Source organism: Tauraco erythrolophus, chromosome 7, assembly GCF_009769465.1.
Source record: "Tauraco erythrolophus isolate bTauEry1 chromosome 7, bTauEry1.pri, whole genome shotgun sequence".
In the NCBI taxonomy this organism is placed as follows: Eukaryota; Metazoa; Chordata; class Aves; order Musophagiformes; family Musophagidae; genus Tauraco; species Tauraco erythrolophus.
Window position 1 is genome coordinate 7,560,764 of NC_141471.1, and position 21,918 is coordinate 7,582,681.

General features: G+C 38.2%; 1 protein-coding gene across 13 annotated transcripts in view; it reads right to left on the bottom strand.

Annotated features, from left to right (window-relative positions):
- The window catches only part of KMT2C (lysine methyltransferase 2C), a 211,770-nt gene that overhangs the window by 76,197 nt on the left and 113,655 nt on the right, over window positions 1-21,918 (bottom strand). For 9 of the 13 annotated variants that reach the window (XM_086614336.1, XM_086614345.1, XM_086614344.1 and 6 more), the window contains 7 exons: window positions 21,110-21,281; window positions 19,171-19,285; window positions 18,295-18,467; window positions 17,394-17,554; window positions 14,189-14,302; window positions 11,782-12,521; window positions 1,864-1,983 (listed from right to left, as the gene is read on the bottom strand). In XM_086614336.1, coding sequence (XP_086470462.1) covers window positions 1,864-1,983; window positions 11,782-12,521; window positions 14,189-14,302; window positions 17,394-17,554; window positions 18,295-18,467; window positions 19,171-19,285; window positions 21,110-21,281 — 1,595 coding nt within the window. The remainder of the gene's footprint in view (window positions 1-1,863; window positions 1,984-11,781; window positions 12,522-14,188; window positions 14,303-17,393; window positions 17,555-18,294; window positions 18,468-19,170; window positions 19,286-21,109; window positions 21,282-21,918) is intronic. The other 4 variants (XM_086614342.1, XM_086614341.1, XM_086614346.1 and 1 more) reach the window with 3 other exon arrangements.

Here is a 21,918-nt window from a genome sequence, read left to right on the forward strand (position 1 = left end):
TTACAAAATATCCACTTATTTTTAGACAACTTCTTTCTCCCCCTTCTTTAGTTTAGATGCAGACGTATAGTTGCAGTGTCGTATGCTCTGGAGTGTTGACAATACATTCGACTACAATTAACTGTGGAAAAGCAAGTCTGTTTTTAATAATAATTACCTGACATTAATACTGTGACTTAGTTTGAATTTCATTATTTGGTTTGTTTTGTCTTTTTTTAATTTCAAAATGAACTAAACACAAAGAGGATCTCTAATCCTTTTTAATATTTTTTTCCAAAAAAAACGGAACATATTGACAATGTCCCTGAGTTCTGGCTGGTATGTCAGACACCTTTACAACACGTTTCACAGCCTCTGATCTGTATAAATGACGATAACTGTGGTATATACTCAAATAAGGGTCTTTCCAACTATGAAATAAGCAATGAAATTATTTATTGCATTTCAAATTTGTGAATAACCTCGGCTCCTAATACAGCCCAATTCCATCCATAGAGTATCTCGATACAGTGTCTGTATCCAAACAGTTGCTGGAAACTACTTTTAATACCAAGACAAAACATTTACTCAATAAAACAATGTTGATGAAACCACAAAGCTCCTTGGGGACAGTGTTGCCAACAGACATGAACCGTCTCTACTGACGGAGACAGGAGTTCCCTGGATGGAAAGCAGCACTATGGGCTCAATATTACCGACAGTATTACACAAATATGCCAACTCCTGTTTTAAAGAAAATATAGAAATTTATGGTTATAATTAAAGAGAAAATCCAAGCATCCCAATATTAAAATTTTATTAACATCCATCTATTAACAGGGAAATTGAACTGACTTACTCTTACACAACGAGGTAATGTAAAGCAATGCTATTTTAGGAAGTTAAAAGGAAGGATGCTACTGATGGCTGAAGTGTTTTTATGCACTAAGGTGAAACAAAAAATGTTGTCCTTACGTATATATGGAGTAAACACATATGCACACACAGGACATAGAAGCGTTAATTTTTTTAAGATGTAAACTCTTCTGGCATGTTTCTTATTTTGTCTGTTTTAGACCAAGTATCAGTATTGTTATTTTCACACAACTAATAACAGAAATAAGCACATACTTGTATCAATGTTAATGCTGAATATTAAGCTGAAAAGTAATGCTTGAAGCAGCAAAAGCTAAGCTAATGTCAAATTAAAATAAAATTAGCATGAGAGTTAAAGTGAGATGAAAATAAATCATTGGGAAGCTACAGCTATTTGTCAGAGTTTCATCATTCGGCTTTTTTGTCTTTAATTTAAAAATAATAACACTTAAGTTTCAGGTGTTTTTAATGGTAAATGTCACCGTGGATAGATAGTCCATCTAATCTATGGGTTGGACCGAGCTTTGGTCCATCTAATCAGGTAGGAAAGTTGTTATTTATTCCCCCATAAGCTAAAAATGATGTCACTTTGAATCCAGTCTGCAAGATTTCTCCACAGCAACGAATTCAAGCCACCCTTCAGATCTCTGCTCCTTTCTGTGCCTGGCTTACCTCACTGCCAGTCTTCAGGACATTCTCCTTCTCAGGTAATTTATTTTGACAGCTACGTAAAGCCAACCACAAAAAGTGAAGTACTGAAACCACACACAAAATTGGCAATATAAGCTATTCTTTGCCATTGAAAATCAGGGCAATGCCATCGCACTGTACGCTCTGAAAAGCATACATTTTTTTAACCTGAAAGCTCCAGAGTTTCAATAATTTTTAAAGGCCTTAGACAGTAACAGAATGGAAGATTAATTCAGTTGCGAGATACAGAATTTCATCACTAGTCTCTACAGCAGAAAGATAGCAATGGATACATGAAAATAAAGTCAAATTATTTACCACTTTGATGCTCCAAATGGCACTGCCAGGAAGCTGTCTGGATTTAAAAATGTCCCGACCTTCTGAAATGTCTGGGGACCAGGAAGGTGGGCTGACTGTATTATTGGTACTCCAAGCCCCCTAGGATACGGTAGGTGAGAAAATAGATGTATAAAACTTCGCAACATAAAAAAAAAAAAAAAAAAGAAAAAAAAGGAAAAAAGCAAGCAACAAAAAAAAATAATCTGAAAAGCAAAGCACATGCAGGCATAGGCATTTGTATGTTAACTTAAGTAGTTAATTAGTTCACTGAGTGAGAGGAAGGTGGGAAATTTTTAGGTTCTCATTGAAACACACAATAAAACAAATATTAACTTCAAACTGATGGTTAAGTACAACAAAATGAGGTTCATAAACAAAGCACAATACAAATTGAAAGCAAGCAATCATAACAACAACAAATTATACCCCTAAATTTTATTGCCTTGGAGATACTTGTTTGATACGGTAACATCTCCTTTTATACTTCAAATCACATTTTGAAAGAACAGGTGGCCTTAGTCAACTTTTGAGTCTAAACTACTGACAGTTACAGCAATAGCTAGCCTGAGAAGCACGTGAAACAAAAGGAATATAAATAAATCACTACAAACAAAAAAACTCCAGCCATGGTAATTAACAAAGTACCTCTTTTCCTGCAAGTTTGCCACAAATAAACCATGATGAAACCCCACTACTAAGTTTTTTTTCACCCCAGTGTTCTCGTGTTATGCTATGGTATCAAATTTTAATACGTTGTTATTATATACATGTAATAATATACAGCCATATGGTGTGCCTACAAACTCTTTTTAACTAATTGATTATTATCCCTATTTATATAGTTCCCATCATGGTGAGATACTGTATAACTGTCACAAGAAATACGGCAAAACAAGAAAGTGTTAAAGAAGGACAAGAAAAAAACCACTGAAGTTTCTCATTCACATTAAAATCTGTGGAAGACTTCTTCGAACCCTGAGAAGGACGGCAGGAGGCAGCCGTCAAAATAACTAACTTCATTCTAAATTTACAAATTACAATACTTAAAGGATAATAAGTTACCCTAATTCTGAGTTTGTGAGAGTAAGAAATAACGAATAGCAGGATGAGAAGCAAAACAGATGAAAAGTAGAGGTTTACCTTCTTGAGACTGACACTCAGCAGCAGAATCACACAGATGATACGGAACAGCCTCCTGCATACTAATAGTCCCAACTATTCACACACGCATAACTGCTCACATGGGCAAGCCCAAACACATTTATGCCTTTGAATACTGTCCTATACAATAAAAAGCGTCAAGAAAAATGAGATAGCTTTGCAAAACGCGTTTCTTTTTCTGGAAGGAAATGTTCTCCATCAAGAATGTGTGGGAAACAGTTTCTTCAGAATCAACAACTCATCAAAACATACATTCAGCTCAGACTGTAAATAGGTATTTGGCTAACAGCTGCGCTGACTGAAAACAGGGCTACCCCTCCACGGATTTCAGGCCAGAAGGATCACAGGCAACATCTCCCTAACCCATGTGAGGCACAACCAGGTTAGGTCTAGCTGCTGATGAAGGTGAGTATGAGCAACCATCTCGCTTACCCTCGAGTAGATGACAAAAAGCTCATACAACGCCTTCTGCTTGCAGAGCTGGGTAGGCACTAACCTACGGCTGCTCAGATAGCTCAGTATTCAAACTGGCACAAGAGATGCAAAATAAGAAGTTTGTCAGCAACCTAAAAGCCTAACTACGCATAAAAGCTGCATTTTAAAAATGCCAACGTTATCCAAGTGGTACAACCCACAGTGTGGACACGGTGGTATTCAGTATAAATCTGCTTTCTAGGAGTTTAGCTATGCCTGCAGGGGAAAGGGAATATGGACAATACAGCACTTAAAAAAACCCCACAAAACAAAATAACAACAAAAAACCCAAACTCGCCACTTTAGAATTTTGTCCACACAAAGGGGTACTTCGACACTCAACCTACAAACTGCTTAGTAGCCAGAAGATTACTTCTGTTTACAACTTCCCATCGCTGTCCTCCCTCTGCCAAGGTGCTTCAAGAAAACACTCCAGCTGAACTGCGTGTGCCAGCAACTGCTCACCTGCACTTGGGTTAAAGTGGGTACGCTCAATTAAACAGCTTCTCTTGTAAGATTTTGCTATCCTAGTTTTTTGCTTGACTTATTTTTAAACGGGAAAAAGAAGACCCAGGGAACTACAGGCCAGTTGGTCTCACCTCTGAGCCCAGCAAGATCATGGAGCAGATTCTCCTGGACACTATGCTAAGGCACATCAAAAATAAGGAGGTGACTGGTGACAGCCAACACGGCTTCACTAAGGGAAAACTGGGCCTGACAAATCTGGTGGCCTTTCACAATGGGATTACAGTGTTGGCTGATAAGGGAAGAGCAACTGACATCGTCTACCTGGACTTGTCCAAAGCATTTGACACTGTCCAACACGACATCCTTGTCTCTAAATTGGAGAGACAGGGATTTGATGGACGGACCACTCGGTAGATAAGGAATTGGCTGGATGGTCACACTCAAAGAGTTGTGGTCGACAGCTCGACGTCCAAGTGGAGGCCAGTGATAAGTGGTGTTCCTCAGGGGTCAGTATTGGGACTGGTGCTGTTTAACATCTTTGTCAGCAACATGGACAGTGGGATCGAGTGTGCCCTCAGCAAATTTGCTGATCACACCACACCATGTGTGGTGTGGTCAACGCTCTGGAGGGAAGGGATGCCATCCAGAGGGACCTTGACAGGATGGAGATGTGGGCCTGTGCAAAACCCATGAAGTTCAACAAGGTCAAGTGCAAGATCCTGCACATCAGTTGAAGCAATTCCAAGCACAACTACAAGCTGGGCAAATCGACTGAGAGCAGCCCAGAGGAGAAGGACTCAGGGATGTTGGTTGATGAGAAGCTCAACATGAGCCAGCAATGTGCGCTGGCAGCCCAGAAAGCCAACCGTGTCCTGGGCTGCATCCAAAGCAGAGTGGCCAGCAGGTTGAGGGAGGGGATTCTGCCCCACTACTCTGTTCTCGAGAGACCCCATCCAGAGTACTGTGTTCAGCTCTGGGGCACCCAACACAAGAAGGACATGGAGCTGTTGGAGTGGGTCCAGAGGAGGGCTATGAAGACGATCCAAGGGCTGGAGCACCTCTCCTATGAAGACAGGCTAAGAGAGTTGGCGTTGTTCAGCCTGGAGAAGAGAAGGCGCCAGGGAGACCTTCTAGCAGCCTTCCAGTACCTAAAGGGGTCCTACAAGAAAGCTGGAGAGGGACTTTTTACAAGGGCATGTAGTGATAGGACAAGGGGCAACGGCTTTAAACTGAAAGAAGGTAGATTTTGATTAGATTTAAGGAATAGAATCATAGAATGGTTAGGGTTGGAAGGGACCTCAAAGATCAGCTAGTTCCAACCCCCCTGCCATGGGCAGGGAAACCCTCCACTACACCAGGTTGCCCAAAGCCTCATCCAACCTGGCCTTGAACACTTCCAGGGATGGGGCAAATACAACTTCTCTGGGCAACCTGTTCCAGTGCCTCACCACGCTCTGAGTAAAAAATTTCTTCCTTATATCCAATCTAAATCAGCCGTCTTTCAGTTTAAATAAATTCTTCACTTAGAGTGGTGATGCACTGGAACAGGTTGTCCAGAGATGTTGTGGACGCCCCATCCCTGGAAGTGTTCAAGGCCAGGTTGGACGAGACTTTGATGGAAGGTGTTCCTGCCCATGGCAGGGGGGTTGGAACTAGATGATCTTTAAGGTCTCTTCAACCCAAACCATTCTACGATTCAGTTAGATGGTCATCACACAAATCACTCAGTAGATCAAAACAATCAACAACATCTAACAGGGGAATAGTGTTGAGCAGAAGCCTTCTGCACCTGCAAACCTAGAAATGGACAAGAGTCCTTGTTCATACGCAGGATGTAAGGAGTTAACATTCATGATGTAACATGGGCTCAACTGCACTAATTCAGAAACAGAGGGAAAGAAACAAAGTAAACTTCCACAGAAACAGAGGTTTGATATACCTATCCATACACATTCCTGAGATCCCTTCTCTACACATTGCTCCCTCCCTGTGCTGAACTACTCTGGTCTCCCTGCAAAGTCAGGAAAGGGAAACAGGTGCTTGCATGGGATGGAAAGTGTCAGATTAGTCTCGCTCAACATGCCTCTACCTCTCTCCAGCAACTCTAACAGGAACCTCGAGGTGACTACAGCAGATCTTTAACACTGCAGATATCTGTGGTTGGGTGAGTCCCACTCCTTGAGCCTGCAGCAACTTCCATCAGGCAGAAATGGCAAGGCGGAAGTCTGCTTTTCTTATATCAAGAGCAGTTTAGATTATTAATCAGTTCCCTGTCGAAATCTCGTATTTTACCAAGCACGGTCACACTAGCTAGCCACCACATCAGCAGGTCTGTGGCAACAGGATATTCACCTTTACTATGCTAGCCATATTATTAATATCAAAGAACATTCCATTTTGGCAAGATAAAGGTAAAACCATAATTGAATTTTAGTGACAGTTTCCCTATATATCTACAATTCACAATGCAGAGTGAGTAACTGTTCTTATAACATGGCAACTCAAAGAAAATCTGTATAGCAACACAAAGAAAATCTGCGTATTGTAGAAATGATCTTTACATCAATTTACAAGGGAGGCAACATGGTGGCTAAAGGTCAAAATTCAAGATCTCAAATATGCTGAAAATACTTAATTGACAACTAAAATTACCTACTCTTATTTGGGACATACAAAACTATTTTCCTTTTAAGAAGATACACCTCTCTAGTTATTAAATATATTCAAAAGATTAAAAAGCTGATAGAATCTTAAATCTGAATATGAAATATTCCGTCTTGCAAAACAGAATGAATTGTATACGATTCATGAACCATACTGTTAAGAATTAAATTGGAAATTTAATCCAAGTTTTATTGTAGATCAGAAACATTTGAATTCTTGGTCAGATAAACTTAATTAAAAACACACACTTCCACAATACTACAAACAAAAGAATTACATCAAAGAGATGCATTAATTATATTTGGGCTTTTAATTAATGCCTATTACCACACAATTCTGAAGAGAAAGTTCTATTCAGTTCATTTACATCAGAACCACGGCAATAATTATGTACTGTGACAGAAACAGGAAGTTCTAATTCTCCATCATATTCTTGAGTCCTTGGAATTGAACAACACAGCTGCAAGTAAATTATAATAAAAGGAAACCCAGTGTCAGCAAGGGTCAGGAGATCTCACTAAATTACCACCGACCGTGTTTAGCTGCTTAACACTTTACAAAACCCACTGCAATCGCAAATGCACAACCCTGGATTTGCATTTTAACATCTAATGTAATTTTAGGGTTGCAAACAAAATTTAATCTGTTCAAAATACAGCCCTCCTCACAAAAAAAATCTCATAAAAACCATAACAAAAACTAATCCTTGAAAAAGACTCTTTTTGATCTTTTTTTTTCAATGTCTACCACTACAACAACATACTTAGTGGTACAATGTAATTCAAGACAGAAAAAAAGTCATAATACTCAAGAAAGGACACACATCTGAACCCATCATGGTGCTTTGCATTTTTCAGTGTCATTTCAGAAATCTCTAAATTTCCCCTGGCGTAACTTGAGGCCATTCCCTCTCATCCTGTCATTCATAACGTGGGAGAAGAGACCGACCCCCATCTCCCTATGACTTCCGTTCAGGTAATTGCAGAGAGCTATAAGGTCCCCCCTGAGCCTCCTCTTCTCCAGACTAAACAGTCCCAGCTCCCTCAGCTGCTCCTCATAGGACAAGTTCTCTAAACGCTTCACTAGTTTTGTTGCTCTTCTCTGAACCCGCTCCAGCACCTCAATGTCCTTCTTGAGGTGAGGGGCCCAAAACTGGACACAGTACATTTTTTTTTTCTATTTTTCTTCCCATGAAGTTCCATAAACCCATTGCAATGGCTTTTTTTTAAAAAAAAAAAAAAAAACAAAAACAAACAACAAACAGGAACAGGACATTCCAACAAGGTAAACCACATATTGAAAGATTTAACTCTTCTAGGAGAAAGTGAAGAGAATTGTCACCTGTGGAAATTGACTAATGTTGGCTTGTCTTTGGGGTCCACAGAGTAATCAGACTCTTTATGAAGTATCTGTTTTAAAAGTCTGCAGTCTTGGACAAGCAACTAGTTCTGCAATCACACTTTCTTTGTGCAACAAAAGAAAGCAGCTGTGGAGTCAATCTTAGCTGCAACCAAGTATGGGAGCCACAAGCTCTTTAGTCAATAAAAATAACCCAATCTTACTTCCTGTAACTTTCCTCTCCTACTTCGCTGCCCTCTAAGAAATGTTACTAAGAACTCATCGAGCTGCAAGGTAACATTTGTATCGCACAACCCAAGTCCTGACACAAAAGCATTATGTGTTGGCTATGAAACAGAAAGAGGCAGCTCTCAAACCCATAAAATTAACCTGCAAAATTAATTTTGGCCTTTTGAGAAGGCAAAATTTCTCTTCAGTGACATCCAGAGAAGAACCACACATGACCTGATTTATTCTGAACTGTTATACCTATAACTTCATAGAAGCCTCCATTTTTCCCTCCAGAATGGTTTTCTCCACTTTTCACTTGCTTTGCATCAATGTGATCATCTTCGGGCAGACAAGCACTGAAACGCTTAGGCTAAAATGTTTTAAATTAAGTTTACGTTTCTTCTTCAGTGGTGGGGTCACACTTGGCATGGAAAATAAGGTGGAATGGCAGACAGCAGCACTTTTCTCAGCTGTCCAATATTATGCTCTCCCTAAGCCAGAACTGGGAGAAAACTTCCATTTTGAAGTGTCTGTAGACACAAAGAAACAACAGGTCTTGATTCTTCGTTTTCACACCTGATGAAAACCTGCTCACTTGCCTTCAAACCAGCCCCCAAGAATTGTCATGTAACAGGAAGCCAAACCAGCCCCAGTGTGATGGCAGGCAAGACAGAGCATCAGAAGGAAGATTACGGTTACGGATATGAGCCTTCTTCTTTCTTTTGCCCATTTGTGAATCAGTTTCTAAAACCATACATAACTAATTGATTATAAAAAAAAGTCATATATAGGGGCTGCTGGTACAATATTAGAAGAGAGTAGCATTTTTTTCCAGAGAACTGAAATGAATACTAACAAAAAAATCGCTATACATAAAGTGCACTTTTTAAGAGGACATAAATTGAGCACAATTAGATAAAAACGCAAGGTGTTCTTTGACAATCAAATATATTTAGAGGTTTCTGGTCCTATCCACAACTCCCAATTTGGAAAAGTAAAAAAATGTTTAAAAAACATTAATGTTTACAGCAAAAATAATAACTTAAAAAAAAAAAAAGAAAAACAAAACAAAACAACAACAACAACAAAAAAAACAAACAAAAAAACCCCACCTAAACCAATTTCCGTGTGCAATCCAAAAGTTAAAACATTGAAACACATGCCTTACCCCTTGTGGGTTTGTCTGATTACGTCTTGTTCAAAAGGAAAACATCTACCTGCAACCGGACATTTCTAAATCTCTTCTTTATAGCCTACAGACCGCCACTCGACAGGTTTCAGTCCCCCAGCAAAGGCCCAACGAAGAAAGTTAACACAGCAAACTTACAGCACCGGCGATAATTTTGTCACTGTTTAAGACATACACATATTTCTGCAAATATGATATAAACTTTACTGCACAGTGACCTACAAAAATCTAACTGCAGCAAAATAAACAGAGAATCCCTAAGCTCAGTGGAAACAGAAGCAGGGTCCTAACAACAAAATTGGTTTTAGAAAACATCTATTATATACAAGCTGCTTCTCTTTTTTCAAAATACGCATTATCCGCATGTAGGAGATTTGTCTCCTTCATGTCCAACATGGAAAATCAGATGAACAAAAGTAAATACTGACTGATGAAGAGTCTGGAAAAGATCCCCAAGCTCAAACCCCTACCAGGTAGTTAAGCTGAATTTAGATTACTGCTATAAAGTGAGGAAAACAGTGTCTATTTTTCACTAATCCAGTATTCACAGGGTCATCTTTTTTTTTCAGTCCTTACTCAACACAGTTTTTCACTGACTTCCACAAGGTGCTCATCTCTGCTAAAACGGAATAATCAATGGAAAGTACGAAAGGGTACTGGCACTTAAAACAAAGTATGCCCATGCTTTTCTTACCAGAGAATTGCTATTCACTTCACAAAAGTTCCAACTCAATAGGTGTTTAAAGCGCAAGACAAAGATAACTGAAATCAAAGGAAACCTTCACACACTTCCAACATAGTTTTACAAGACAGATCATTAATTTTACAAGCAACTTGTCCAGTTCTACAACAGGGACTGCTAAGCTGCTAAGCACCTTTTCATTTTAAAATATAATTTGCAAACTGTTGAACAGATTATATTGATTTAACATCACAGCTAGGACTTGGTGTTACACCTGACTTCTAAATCGTACATCAACTCTGTTTCATTTGCATTACTCACACCACATATTAAGAGGTTAATGTCTATACTCTATTGTACACAGAATATACAAACTGCTACTTTTACAGCTTTTTAAAATTTTTTTTTTAAGATGTGCATCTATTCTGCTACAGGCATTTACAGTTGGGGCCAGCTTTCATGTTTTCGTCAACGGGTTCTCTGACAGTTTAATTTTATTATCAGTATCATGATGCTGGTTCCAATGCAGAGTAGGGGCAAATTGCACAGAAAAATAAATATATCTCTTACTGGAACATGAAAGAAGACAAATAAACTTCCCCAACAGAAAACCTGAATTCATTTTAGACTGCCTAAGATCGCCACCCCTTTTCAATTTGCATGATAAACTGAGAAGTTTAATTTTTAAGACAGTATAGAGTATTACGAAAAATTATTTTTATACATGCTTGTGTATGATGGTAAAAAACCACCCAGAGATACTCTAAAACCTTCCAAATTTCATTTCTTACATTATGTTTGTTGCCTTTATTATATACTTTTAACATTTTCAGAACACTATCCCACACCTTTTCTTAAGAACCAAGGATTTCGAACCCTTAGGTATCAGGTAAAAATGGAAAGAATTGTGCAATATGTAAGAAGCTTTTTTTAAAAACATGAAAACATCAACCTAGAAGTCCCGAAGACAAAAAATAAATGTTGATGAGAACAGAAATGAAACATTAATTTGTCACACTGACATACTTTTTGTATGGAATTTTGGAAACACAAAATAAATCCTAATTATGGATGAACTTCTTTTCCCACAACTACGCAACTCAAATAGCAAGATGTTGCAGAAGGTGACAGATTTGAGGATTCTTCTCACTTATCTAATTTAACCCATGTCAAACCACACGATTTGTACCAAACAGTTCTTACGCAGTGTTTGCTAATGTAACAAAACCATCAAATTATTTGTGACACAATTACAAATGTCAATTAACGTAACATCTGGCAGCATGAAGGAAACAGGAGTTGTTGCAGGTTCTTCTATAAAGTCAGTTTAAGAAATGTTAACACGCTTTGAAAGTACTAGCCAAAATATATGCATATATGGAAAAGATTAAATTAAAAGACGTAGCATTACGTATATCTGCATTTGTAGCATATATATTAAAAACGTAACAAATTTTATTTTACTCTAAGCATGAGCTGAAATAAACTTTAATTCTCACTAGAGAACCTTAATGATGTCTCATCTTTTAATTATTTAACATGAAATTATGTTCTGGAAGAAATAAACTACACGGTCACTTAGGAGAATAAATGCATACCACGTTTTAAAAAATAGGTGAATTTAATGCATTATGCTGAAATTCGAACAATGTGCTTCATAAACATATAATGAAATATTCCACACGCTTACCTGTCTTGATCTAGGTCTTCCAGGAGAAAACTTGCGTTTGGTGATGGCTGGTTTTCCCATGCCAATTTTTGGAGTGACTGATATGTAAGTCGTTGGGAGACCACTTCCAGCAGTGGAAGGCAAAGCTGGGGGCTGGTTGTGCTGAACATCTCGTGCAGACTGCAAGTCTAAGGAGACATCTGGCGAGGAAGACACATTCGTCTTGTTTATATTAACTGATGGGGGAAGTGAGGGGTAAGTCTCAGCTGGTGATTTTATGGGTTTGTCTCCAACTGGTGAACTATTTGCAACACCTTCCTTTGCAGAAGTAGTTTCTACTTCTAGAAGAGCTGGTGTTTCTGACTTTTCATGAGTTTCTCCTTTTTCTATATCTTTTTGCACTTTTATTATTTCCAGTTGTTGTTCTACAGGGATACAAATACCTCCTTTACTTTCAGTCTCCTGTACTTCTGGCGTCACAGTTATGGTCTCAGGTACTGAAGACAGAGACCGAGAGTCTACTGTGGATACTTCTGATACCTCCACACTACTTTGTGGTAGCTGCGTCTCTTCCACTTGTTTGTCTAACTCCTGCTGTATTACAGCTTGAACACCTTCCATCACTTCCATCGTTTTCTCAGTCTGACTGTCACCAGATGCTGGTGTCTTTTTAGGAGACGTTTCCATTTCAGCTGAATTCATTTCAACAGAGACTTCTGTTTCCAGTTCTGTGTTTTTTTCTTCTGGTGATATGCCTGTAACTAAGTACAACAATATTAAAGGCTCAGTGCCTTACACACCTTACACAGGTGTACCAGTCAGCAAGTATACTTGGTACACATCAAGCGCACTCAGTAAATATTACTTTACTTAAGTGAATTTAATACGTAGCTTAAAATACACTTCATAAATATCTTTCTTCATACCTATGTTTAGATTTTCTTATATACTCCCATTTTTCCATCACTACTTTTCTTCCCTGGAAACATAGCAGAGTAAATCACAAGAAAGTACACTCAAGATTAATTTCTGAGGAATCTGATCACACACTCCCAGGCAGGCAGCTAAAAGCAGCTTCTCCTTTTTCATTTCTGCGTATTGTACATGTACGCTAGTATAAATTAATGTACTTTAAGCAACTGTCCCAACACTTTCAAAAAGCAGATGGCTAAGAAGAACAGAACAACTACAAATAAAATACATTTCCCTCCTAGCACTCTTTCAGACTTTAGGAAATCACCTTAAATGAAAACAGTTGATGCTGGTTTTTAATTTACTACTGTCTCATAGATTTCTTTCACAACTATTTGTCTAGTCTTCCCTTGAGCCAAACCAAGCACCTTTCATCCACAACTTTCTTCACCAAGGAGTTCCAGAGTCTTGCATTCACTCCATCGAGAACCACATTCTTTACACTGAATTTGGCTTCTCATCTCTTCTTTTGATGAATCTTGATTCTCTGGCAGGCCACTTACTTTCTGTTACGCTTCCACTCTTCTTAAATTCACACTGCTACAACCTCCTCAGCCACTACAGTCCAAAGCCCGGTATATCATGAATGTGTCTTCACTGATAGTTTTAAATCATGGCCCTTATACGACAGGCTGTGATGCTTAACAGAGCGATCACAGTTAACCTGCAAGATATTTTTTGCTTTGGCTTTAAACACAGGTTTCTTGCTTCCCCTTAGAGCAATCATCCTCCAATGCTGGCTGCAGGTGGATGGAACATACTGGAAACTTCTTTGCCGTTGATATCGGTCACTAACACATTAGAGGAATTGACCCCAAAACCATTCTATTTGTATTCTTTTCTTTGGCTGGTACTCTATGTGTGATTGATAAGATCTATTTATTCCCAGAACACAAACAATCAGTTACTGCAGCACACCCTGTCTGGATAAGTACATTTGCTTATTAAACAAATTATCATTTATTTAAAAAGAGAAAAGAAAAGAAATCCTTAACCAAAGATATTTGTGTAGTTACAATCACGAAGCACTGGAAAGAAGTTCTACAGTGTGATCCAAAACACACCAAGGGAAACCAATCCAATCCAGCTATTTGCACTACAGACAAAAAAAGACTTGAAGAGAAAGTGTGAGTAACTGTATTTAAATAGCAACAAATAGTGGCTTCTACTATAAACCTCCAGTGTACAAAAGCATTTAATTGTATTTCCAGCTTTTGGAGAAAGCCAGTCTCACCAAACAAGTAAAACAATTTTCTCCTACACAAATATTCAGAAGACTATCTTTGCCTTCAATAAAATACTTCTTCAGGAAAAAAGCTAATACTCTTGCTTGAGAGTTCACATAACTGGCACTTTTTCCTCTTAAATTGATAAAGTACCACAAATCTTACTGAATGGAAGAGGTTCTGAAGGGTTTTGTACTGGCATTTTCTCAGACTGCAAAACTTTTTCTTACCGTCTGTGACACATCCAATAGCTGATTCTTGACCAGGGCCATCACCAGTAAAGGGTTGTTCCTGAAATGTCACATCCTCTCCACCACTTTCCACTTCCATTTCATTTGTACAAGCTTAAGGAGAGGAAAAGAAGTCATCAAAATTAATATGATGTTTATTCTATTACTTTGGCATCAGTAGTTGCTGTCACTGTTTGACCTTTTGGCTAAGGAGAATGATATTTAACTGTATGATAGGAGTTAGGACAAATCAGGTCAATGAGAAAGTTAGGGAAACTACATAGTACTCCTTAAAGATTAAGAGCCTTTTTCTCATTAACACTGAAGCTGTTTTTCCTTTCAGGTAGTGAAAAATGTCTGTAAAGTAATTATATACACTTAATTGTGGAAATTTAATTTACACAGTCACAGACTTTTGCATTACCTGAGCAATACAAAAGGCTTTTTCTCAAATTCCAGTCTGCTAAATTCAACAGAACTTACAGCGTAAAGGCTTCAGATTTTTATACAAACACTATAATGGCTCATGGCATAGATACGAGGTTCCATCTACTATCAGCACTTGGAACACTGATTTTCAACCCACCTACTCAACAACATGAAAACTAAATTTTGCCACTTTAGAACTAGGATACCTTGATCTGCGAGTTCTTCTTATTAAAGAAAGGAATCTGCACAGAAAAGGCGCTACTAAGCACTCCTTTGGCTGACAGGATCGTTATAGAGCACAGAAACAGGAAATACTTATTTTTTCCTTGTGTAAAAGCTTTTTCAGTTAAGGAAAGCCATTAAAATCCACTAGACAAAGTGGAAGCAGGAAAAACAAAGTGTATAGTAAGTGTTAACTTAAAAGAAACAGATCCTTCACGGACGTTAGCACAAAAAAAAGTCTAATGGATATAACTTTCTGTTCAGGAAAGTCTCTTTAAAGTTCAAAAAGCCAGAAACTATTAGGTGATGCTACTTTTAGCACCTAAAAACTGCTCTCAGACTCTGCCGACTTTAAAGTGGTATTTTAACTTTGAGGAAATGATCATTTAGATTGGCTCCAAATCTGATTTTAATGTACAAAAGTGCTCTCTTGGGTATAAAACACTGCATGACTGCGCTGATGTAATAGCTCTAGATTACTCCTAGCAGTTGAGATGACAGTCCTGTTCTTCCTCGGGAAGAAGAGTATGCTTGTCAATGCTTCTACTAGCTAGACATCCTAGCAGAAGACTACTTAAAACTTTAGCCTTTCAAATAAATCTGTTACTTATTCAAAAGTTTTCAGTAGAAGACTGGGAGTTTTTCCAGTGTGAATTTTGGATATTACTTGGACATCTTCCTAAATGTTCTAAATAACACTGCCTGAGAGTCCAACAGCCTCTATAAACCTTTCAGAATGGAAGTGATCTTCAAAGGTTGAAGTCACCACTTCTTTTTAGCTCAGTGTGAATGTTCACTGCCAGAGTTGTTCTGCTCATTTACATACATCTATCTACTGCCACTGCCCTTTCTCCAAGATCATCTTTTTCATCATTTCTTTACTGCTCACGAAAGGTATGCACTTACATGTACAGGCTAACATCAAAGAGAATGACTTGTTTATAAAAAACATCAGTTTGAACACACAAAATTTACAGTTTTGTTGTAGCCCAATACTGTCCCTTTCCAATCAAAAATTATCAAGCTTTTGAGAACACAGATACTTACACAACTGAGCTACTGATTTCTTTTAACAAAACATCAATGCACAAGGATTGCTGTTTTAGGCATCAGAAACGCACATGGCAGTGGCAGTGCAGGTCACAGAATCATAGATTATCTCAAGTTGGAAAGGACCCATAAGGATCATCAAGTCCAACTCCCTACTTCTCGCAGGACTAAGAGCATCGTCCAGACGCTCTTTGAACTCTGACAGGCTTGGTTCCATGACCGCTCCTCTTATGAGCCTGTTCCAGTGACCAACCATCCTCTCGGTGAAGAACCTTTTCTTAATGTCCAATATGAACTTCTTTGATGCAGCTTCATTCCATTTCCTTGTGTCCTGTTGCTGGTCACCACAGAGAGGACAACAGCACCTTCCCCCTCCGCTGCCCACCTTGAGGACTTTGTAGACTGCGATGAGGTCACCCCTCAGCCTTCACCAAGCTCAACAAGTCAAGTGACCTCAGCCGCTCCTCACAAGTCTTGCCCTTGAGACCTTTTCACCATCTTGGTCGTCCTCCTCTGGACACACTCCAATAGTTTGATGTCCTTCTTACAGAGGCACCCAAAACTGCACACAATACTCAATGTGTGGCTGCACCAGTGCAGTGTAGAGTGGGACAATCAGCTCCCTCTGTTAGATTTTTACCTTGCTTCCAAATTTAACCACAACTGTACTTCTCTTTGGAAATTCAGCCTGCATGACACTAGGTGCTATCCAACAGAGCGCATGGTGTGAAATACACAGAAGCATTCAGTTACGAGTTCATTACACAGGTCTTGCAGATGACCCACTGGACTCAGATCAACAGATCCAAGTTCTCTCTGTGCTTTCTTTACTGTTACTGAGTAATTTAAAAAAAACACTTCACACTTCTCTTTAACTTCCCTTACCACCTTTTGCTTGCTTTGTCCATTTAGACAAGAATCTCTCAGAAACAAGATGACTAATCATATATATTGTTTTCAAAAAGAACACGATTAAAAGCTGTTTAGTTAAATATACCTAATCTCTTGAACATAGTCCAACTTCCAATGCTGTGTCCTATATGGACATAGTGAGGAGAACAGGTACTATGAAAATGAAAAGTAGCAAGAGGGAAGCAGGAAAACTGGATGTCTCCATCTATAAGAAGCTGGATTTTGCCTGCTAGTTAGGCACAAATGCATACAAGAGTTAGATTGTCAAATGAACACATTTATGAACTGTATCACATAAAAAAAAAAGCTGGAGAAGTTTACTGCTACAGGCTGGGAAGCTGGAGCTGCAAGATTGTGAGCCACCATTAAGGTGCTTACTTGCCCACGTCTCTAATACAGGATCCTTAAGTCAGAAAGCATATTCAGAAGACAGCTCACTCATGGAGTGCTTGAGAAGCTGCTGCTAAATAAAGGAATGGATCCACTCCACAGAATAGAATATGAGTGGCTGGTTCACAAAAGAATTAGAAAGACAGCTGCAGAAATTTGATGTTAGTAGCATGTTGGAAATATAAAGATTACATTTGATTACCTGTTATACTGTCGGGTTCAGGAATGAGTTCAGAAGTGTCCATTACATCACATGACTGAGCCTGATCCCCTTCTCCTTGTTTACAAAGAGTGCAGATGTAGTCTTTCAACTGAGACTCCAATTCACTACCTGGTGATCTGTCACATTCTATGTGAATCCATCTGGGGAGATTAACTTAGTGTGACTATAAGTTTAATAACAAAAACATAAAGCATCCTACTAAAAATCAATTAAAAATAGCACTGTTTTCCGTTCCTGTGGGGAAATAAAAAATTTCAACCAATGCTTTATTACAGAGAATTCTGGAGAAATAAGTATGATACGTCAGCATGTCAAGGAGTGAACAAATTTAAACATGAAGACCTAAAGCCAATTTGACACCACAACATGTAAAGCAGTATCGAGACATTGCACAGCAAGATACAATAGCATAGAATACGAAACACAGTCTACATTCTTAAAAGATTCCCAATAGTGCTTTTTTTTTTTTTTTTTAATTACTGTTATAGCAAAATACATAAAATTAAACAGAGAAGACCTACTTGAAAATTAAAATAGACCATTGCAAACAACTCTGTTTATACAACAATCTTTACAAGTTAGGACGATGACTCTTCCAGTCTGCTTACAAAATAGATGCAACGTAAGAAGCAGCAGTGGCACGTTTTTCTGTGCACTTAAGGTAACTGCCAATTAATACTTATTTGCTAAGATTAAAATAAGACTACCTACTATTGTTTATTGTATTTAGGGATGAAGGATCAAGATGTTGCCCAAGAAGATACTATAGCATTGAACATGAAACACAGTCTACACCCGTCACAGAAACGCATCAATGTCATACAGCTCAACATAAGCTTTAGGCATTTTAGCACAATTTAACAAAAATTAGGATTCTTACCTTTTGCACATGTGGCAATGCAACATATCTTTCTGGAAGTCTTGGAGGCACAGTTTTTCACAGAAAGGACAAGATAAGTTGTCTTGCTGTTGGTAACAACTGTCACATACCAAACAATTATGGTGCCACTGACAACTTGTTCGTGTGCCACACTCAGCACATATTCTACAGTTCTAGAGATCACAAGAATTTATTTGTTACTTATGATATTTCACAATGGGATAGAACTGCCATTAACTGACATTTTGCACTACTCCTTGACTTGAAATGAGTGTTTCTTACAATACCAAACATTTTTATTCCTAATCTCAGTCATTTTATGACTTCCACAAACTGACTATGAAATTACACACATCTCATGCACAGGGACTTCCCTCATTATGCTGAAATTGGTTTTTTATTATTACTTACACTTACTCACAAAGTTACTGATAAAACAACAAATTCATCCTGCTCTCCTCAAATGCAAAGGAACCCTTGAGCTGCAGAACTGCCATTCTGGTAAGCAAGAAGTGGTTGAATATAAAGAGTCTTCAAGCATAGAATACATATACTACTGCATAGGTTTTGTTAGACCATGAGAATGGCTGTCATTAAGTGAAGGTTATCCACTCTACCTGGATCCTACGCTTCTCTTTTCCCCTACAGGGGTTGATCTACTGCCCTACATAGGCCACTTCAGCCCCTGCGTTGACAGGTACCCTCACAGAGCAGCTGTATAGCCACATGATTACATACAAGTGGGATTCTTTCAGAAATTACAAGTTTTGTTGCATGACAATAGCAGTTTATAATACACCTAGAACAGCATAACATGGGTAACAAAATTTGTGCCCCTATAATGACAAGGAATTATTCTGAAATCTTTCAACTTACTTTACATTTCCAACCATTTGTTGGTACAGCATCCATAACTGGCTGTAGACAGAAAGTATGGTAGCCTTTGTCGCATGTATCGCACACCAGCATCTTGTTGTCTTCCCCAGATTGTCTAAGAAAAGTAAAAAGTAATTAAAAATTATTTAAACAAGCCATAACAAAAAATCTATTTAATGAAAAGTCTAAACAGGAAGACCTATAGCTAAGCACATGAAAATATATGAATACCATTTACAAACAGTTCCAAAGATAATGCCCTCGAATTCATATATAAGCATGAAACAAGACCACTACTCTTACTTTAACAAGTGCTGAGCCTGCAAAACCATTCTGACATCTAGAAATCAGCCCACTTTCATTTACAGACATGTAGGCAGACTTAACAGCCCTTCTGTACTGAAATCAGTTCAAAATCTGAAATATGTACTTTATTTCTTTCTGAAAAGAACATGCAATTGTACTTGTTCCTACAAACAGTCTGACTGTCAAAGAACAAAATGAACCATCACCTCCGACTACTAGAGCTCCTACAATGTCAGCCGATATGATTGCAAGAGCAAAACAAACATTAAAGGAAAAGATTTCAATTTTCCTGCGATCACATATTACAGAGCTCCATCATAAATCTCAGTGACAAAATAAATTTGCAGAGAAAAAGACAAATAGTTTGGTAATATCTAAGAGGCATTGTGTTCTGCCTTAGCTTAAATAAATTAATCCAATAAATAAGTATGCAACAAAATTCGCCTGGATAAAGCTTCACAATATATGGCATTACACATACTAGATACTAGATTCATTACCTGGGAGACTTGATATTTTAAAAAACAATAAATGTTTTCTCTTTGCATGCTAAAACACTATTCTTCAACACTGGCATAAAACTGCCATACTGCATAAAGTAATAGGTGTGAAGACATCACCTTTTCTTCTACTTTTACAGTAGAGAGAGGGTTTGTTAGCAAATACTGTAATTATCCATAACAACATTTTTAGGGACATGTTTTAGAACGTGCTTCACTATTATAACTTCATTGCTGGCATCTGCTATCAGTTGTGTGACCAGGGAACAATCTTCTTTAAAGTGGCTGAGTCTGAATGCTAGTAAATACTGAGGGTTCTGCTTGGAAAACAACAGGAAAGCACTGACTGCTCAGGTGCATGAGGCAGTAGTGAAGTGGCTTTATTCCTTCATAATGTCCCAGCTGATCTGACTAAAGTTGAACAGCATTTCTTTTCTAGTAAACCCTTTAAAACAAAAGAAAACAGGCAAGAAAAAGAACCCTGCAGTGCCCATCAGATTAGGTTATGCAAGAACAAGTGTACAAGCGGTCAGAGTTTTCTCAGGGAACCCTTGTAATATTGCAACAACCACGTTTCGTTGTCTCAGTATTTGTCTGGTGTAACAATTCAATCATGGTCACTCATGTCACTTTTTGTTCTCCACTGGACTAAACCATGTTTTTGTTTTCATAATGACTCATTAACTGCCTCTGAAAGATACCACGAAATAGAAGAGAGGGCCTAATGCAAGGGACCTACCCAGTATGTGGCACATGCACAGCTGAAATGTCAGCACAGGTTCCCAGACTATAAAGGCACTACATTAAACTAATTTGTTAATTTGGTAAATTTGAGAAAAATCCTCCTGCATAAACGGAGGAAAAAGTCAGAAGGTTTGGCTGCTTTGCAGAACCTGCCAAGATAATGGTAACTCTCAGGGCATAATGTGCAGGAGTTCCAGCTCAGCTCTTTTAGAAGAAAGTTCCCAACAACGTGGGCTTTCTTAGCTACTTAATATAATATCGTAACAGATATATCTGGGCAAATAATATACATTTTCTGGCAAAAAGAACAGTTAATAAAACGGATGTTTTAAAATCACAGCATGTAAATCTCACACCGTCCTCCTCCATGTTCTTTAAGTATTACTTACTTGCAGTTCTGGCACACTTTGCAATCAGGACACTGCCAACCTGCTCTTTTTAAAGGTGTAACTTGTATGTCCAGGCACATCCCATGGTAGTGCTGGCCACAGGTAGTACAAAAAAGTTGATCTAAGAGGTCTCCAGGGCTGTCGCACACTGCACAATTTGCTTCTTCCTTTGCTATAAAGAAATTATTGTTTCATTTATTATTTTTTTCGAAATTATGAACAATGAACCCCACAAAACTAAGAAATTCTTAAGTAGTTCTCACACATACAAAACTTGATCATTCTTATGAAATTCAAATTTAACTAATGTACTTAATAACTTGGTTTTCTGATATATTCAACTAATCTTCTCATAACAAAAGCACCTTGACTTTAAACTTTAATAAAGTCTTACCAAAAGAAACAGTTTTATTTTTCTCAAGGTAAAACTAAGAGCTTTAGGACCAACTCTTCTCCAGAACAAGTACAAAATAAAGCTCTTAACAGATCTAAACCTATGATTTAGCTGAAGTGTTTGCAATAAGGTTGCTCTAACGTGAGTTAGGGCAAGCAAGCATGTCTATCGACTTCAACTAAAACCTGACAGAAGAAAAGTCTTATTGAGTAAATGCTTCCTGTGTTCTGCCATTAAAAAAAAAAAAAAAGAATACTAACTTTGCTGTGCACCACTGTCAGCCTTCGAAAACAGAAGGCTACGAACTTGCATCTTTCTCATACCTGAACATACATGAATTCTTGGGTACATGAATTGGGAAAACGGGTCTAAACAAACACACTCTTAAGCTGATCTTACCACAGAACAGTTTTCA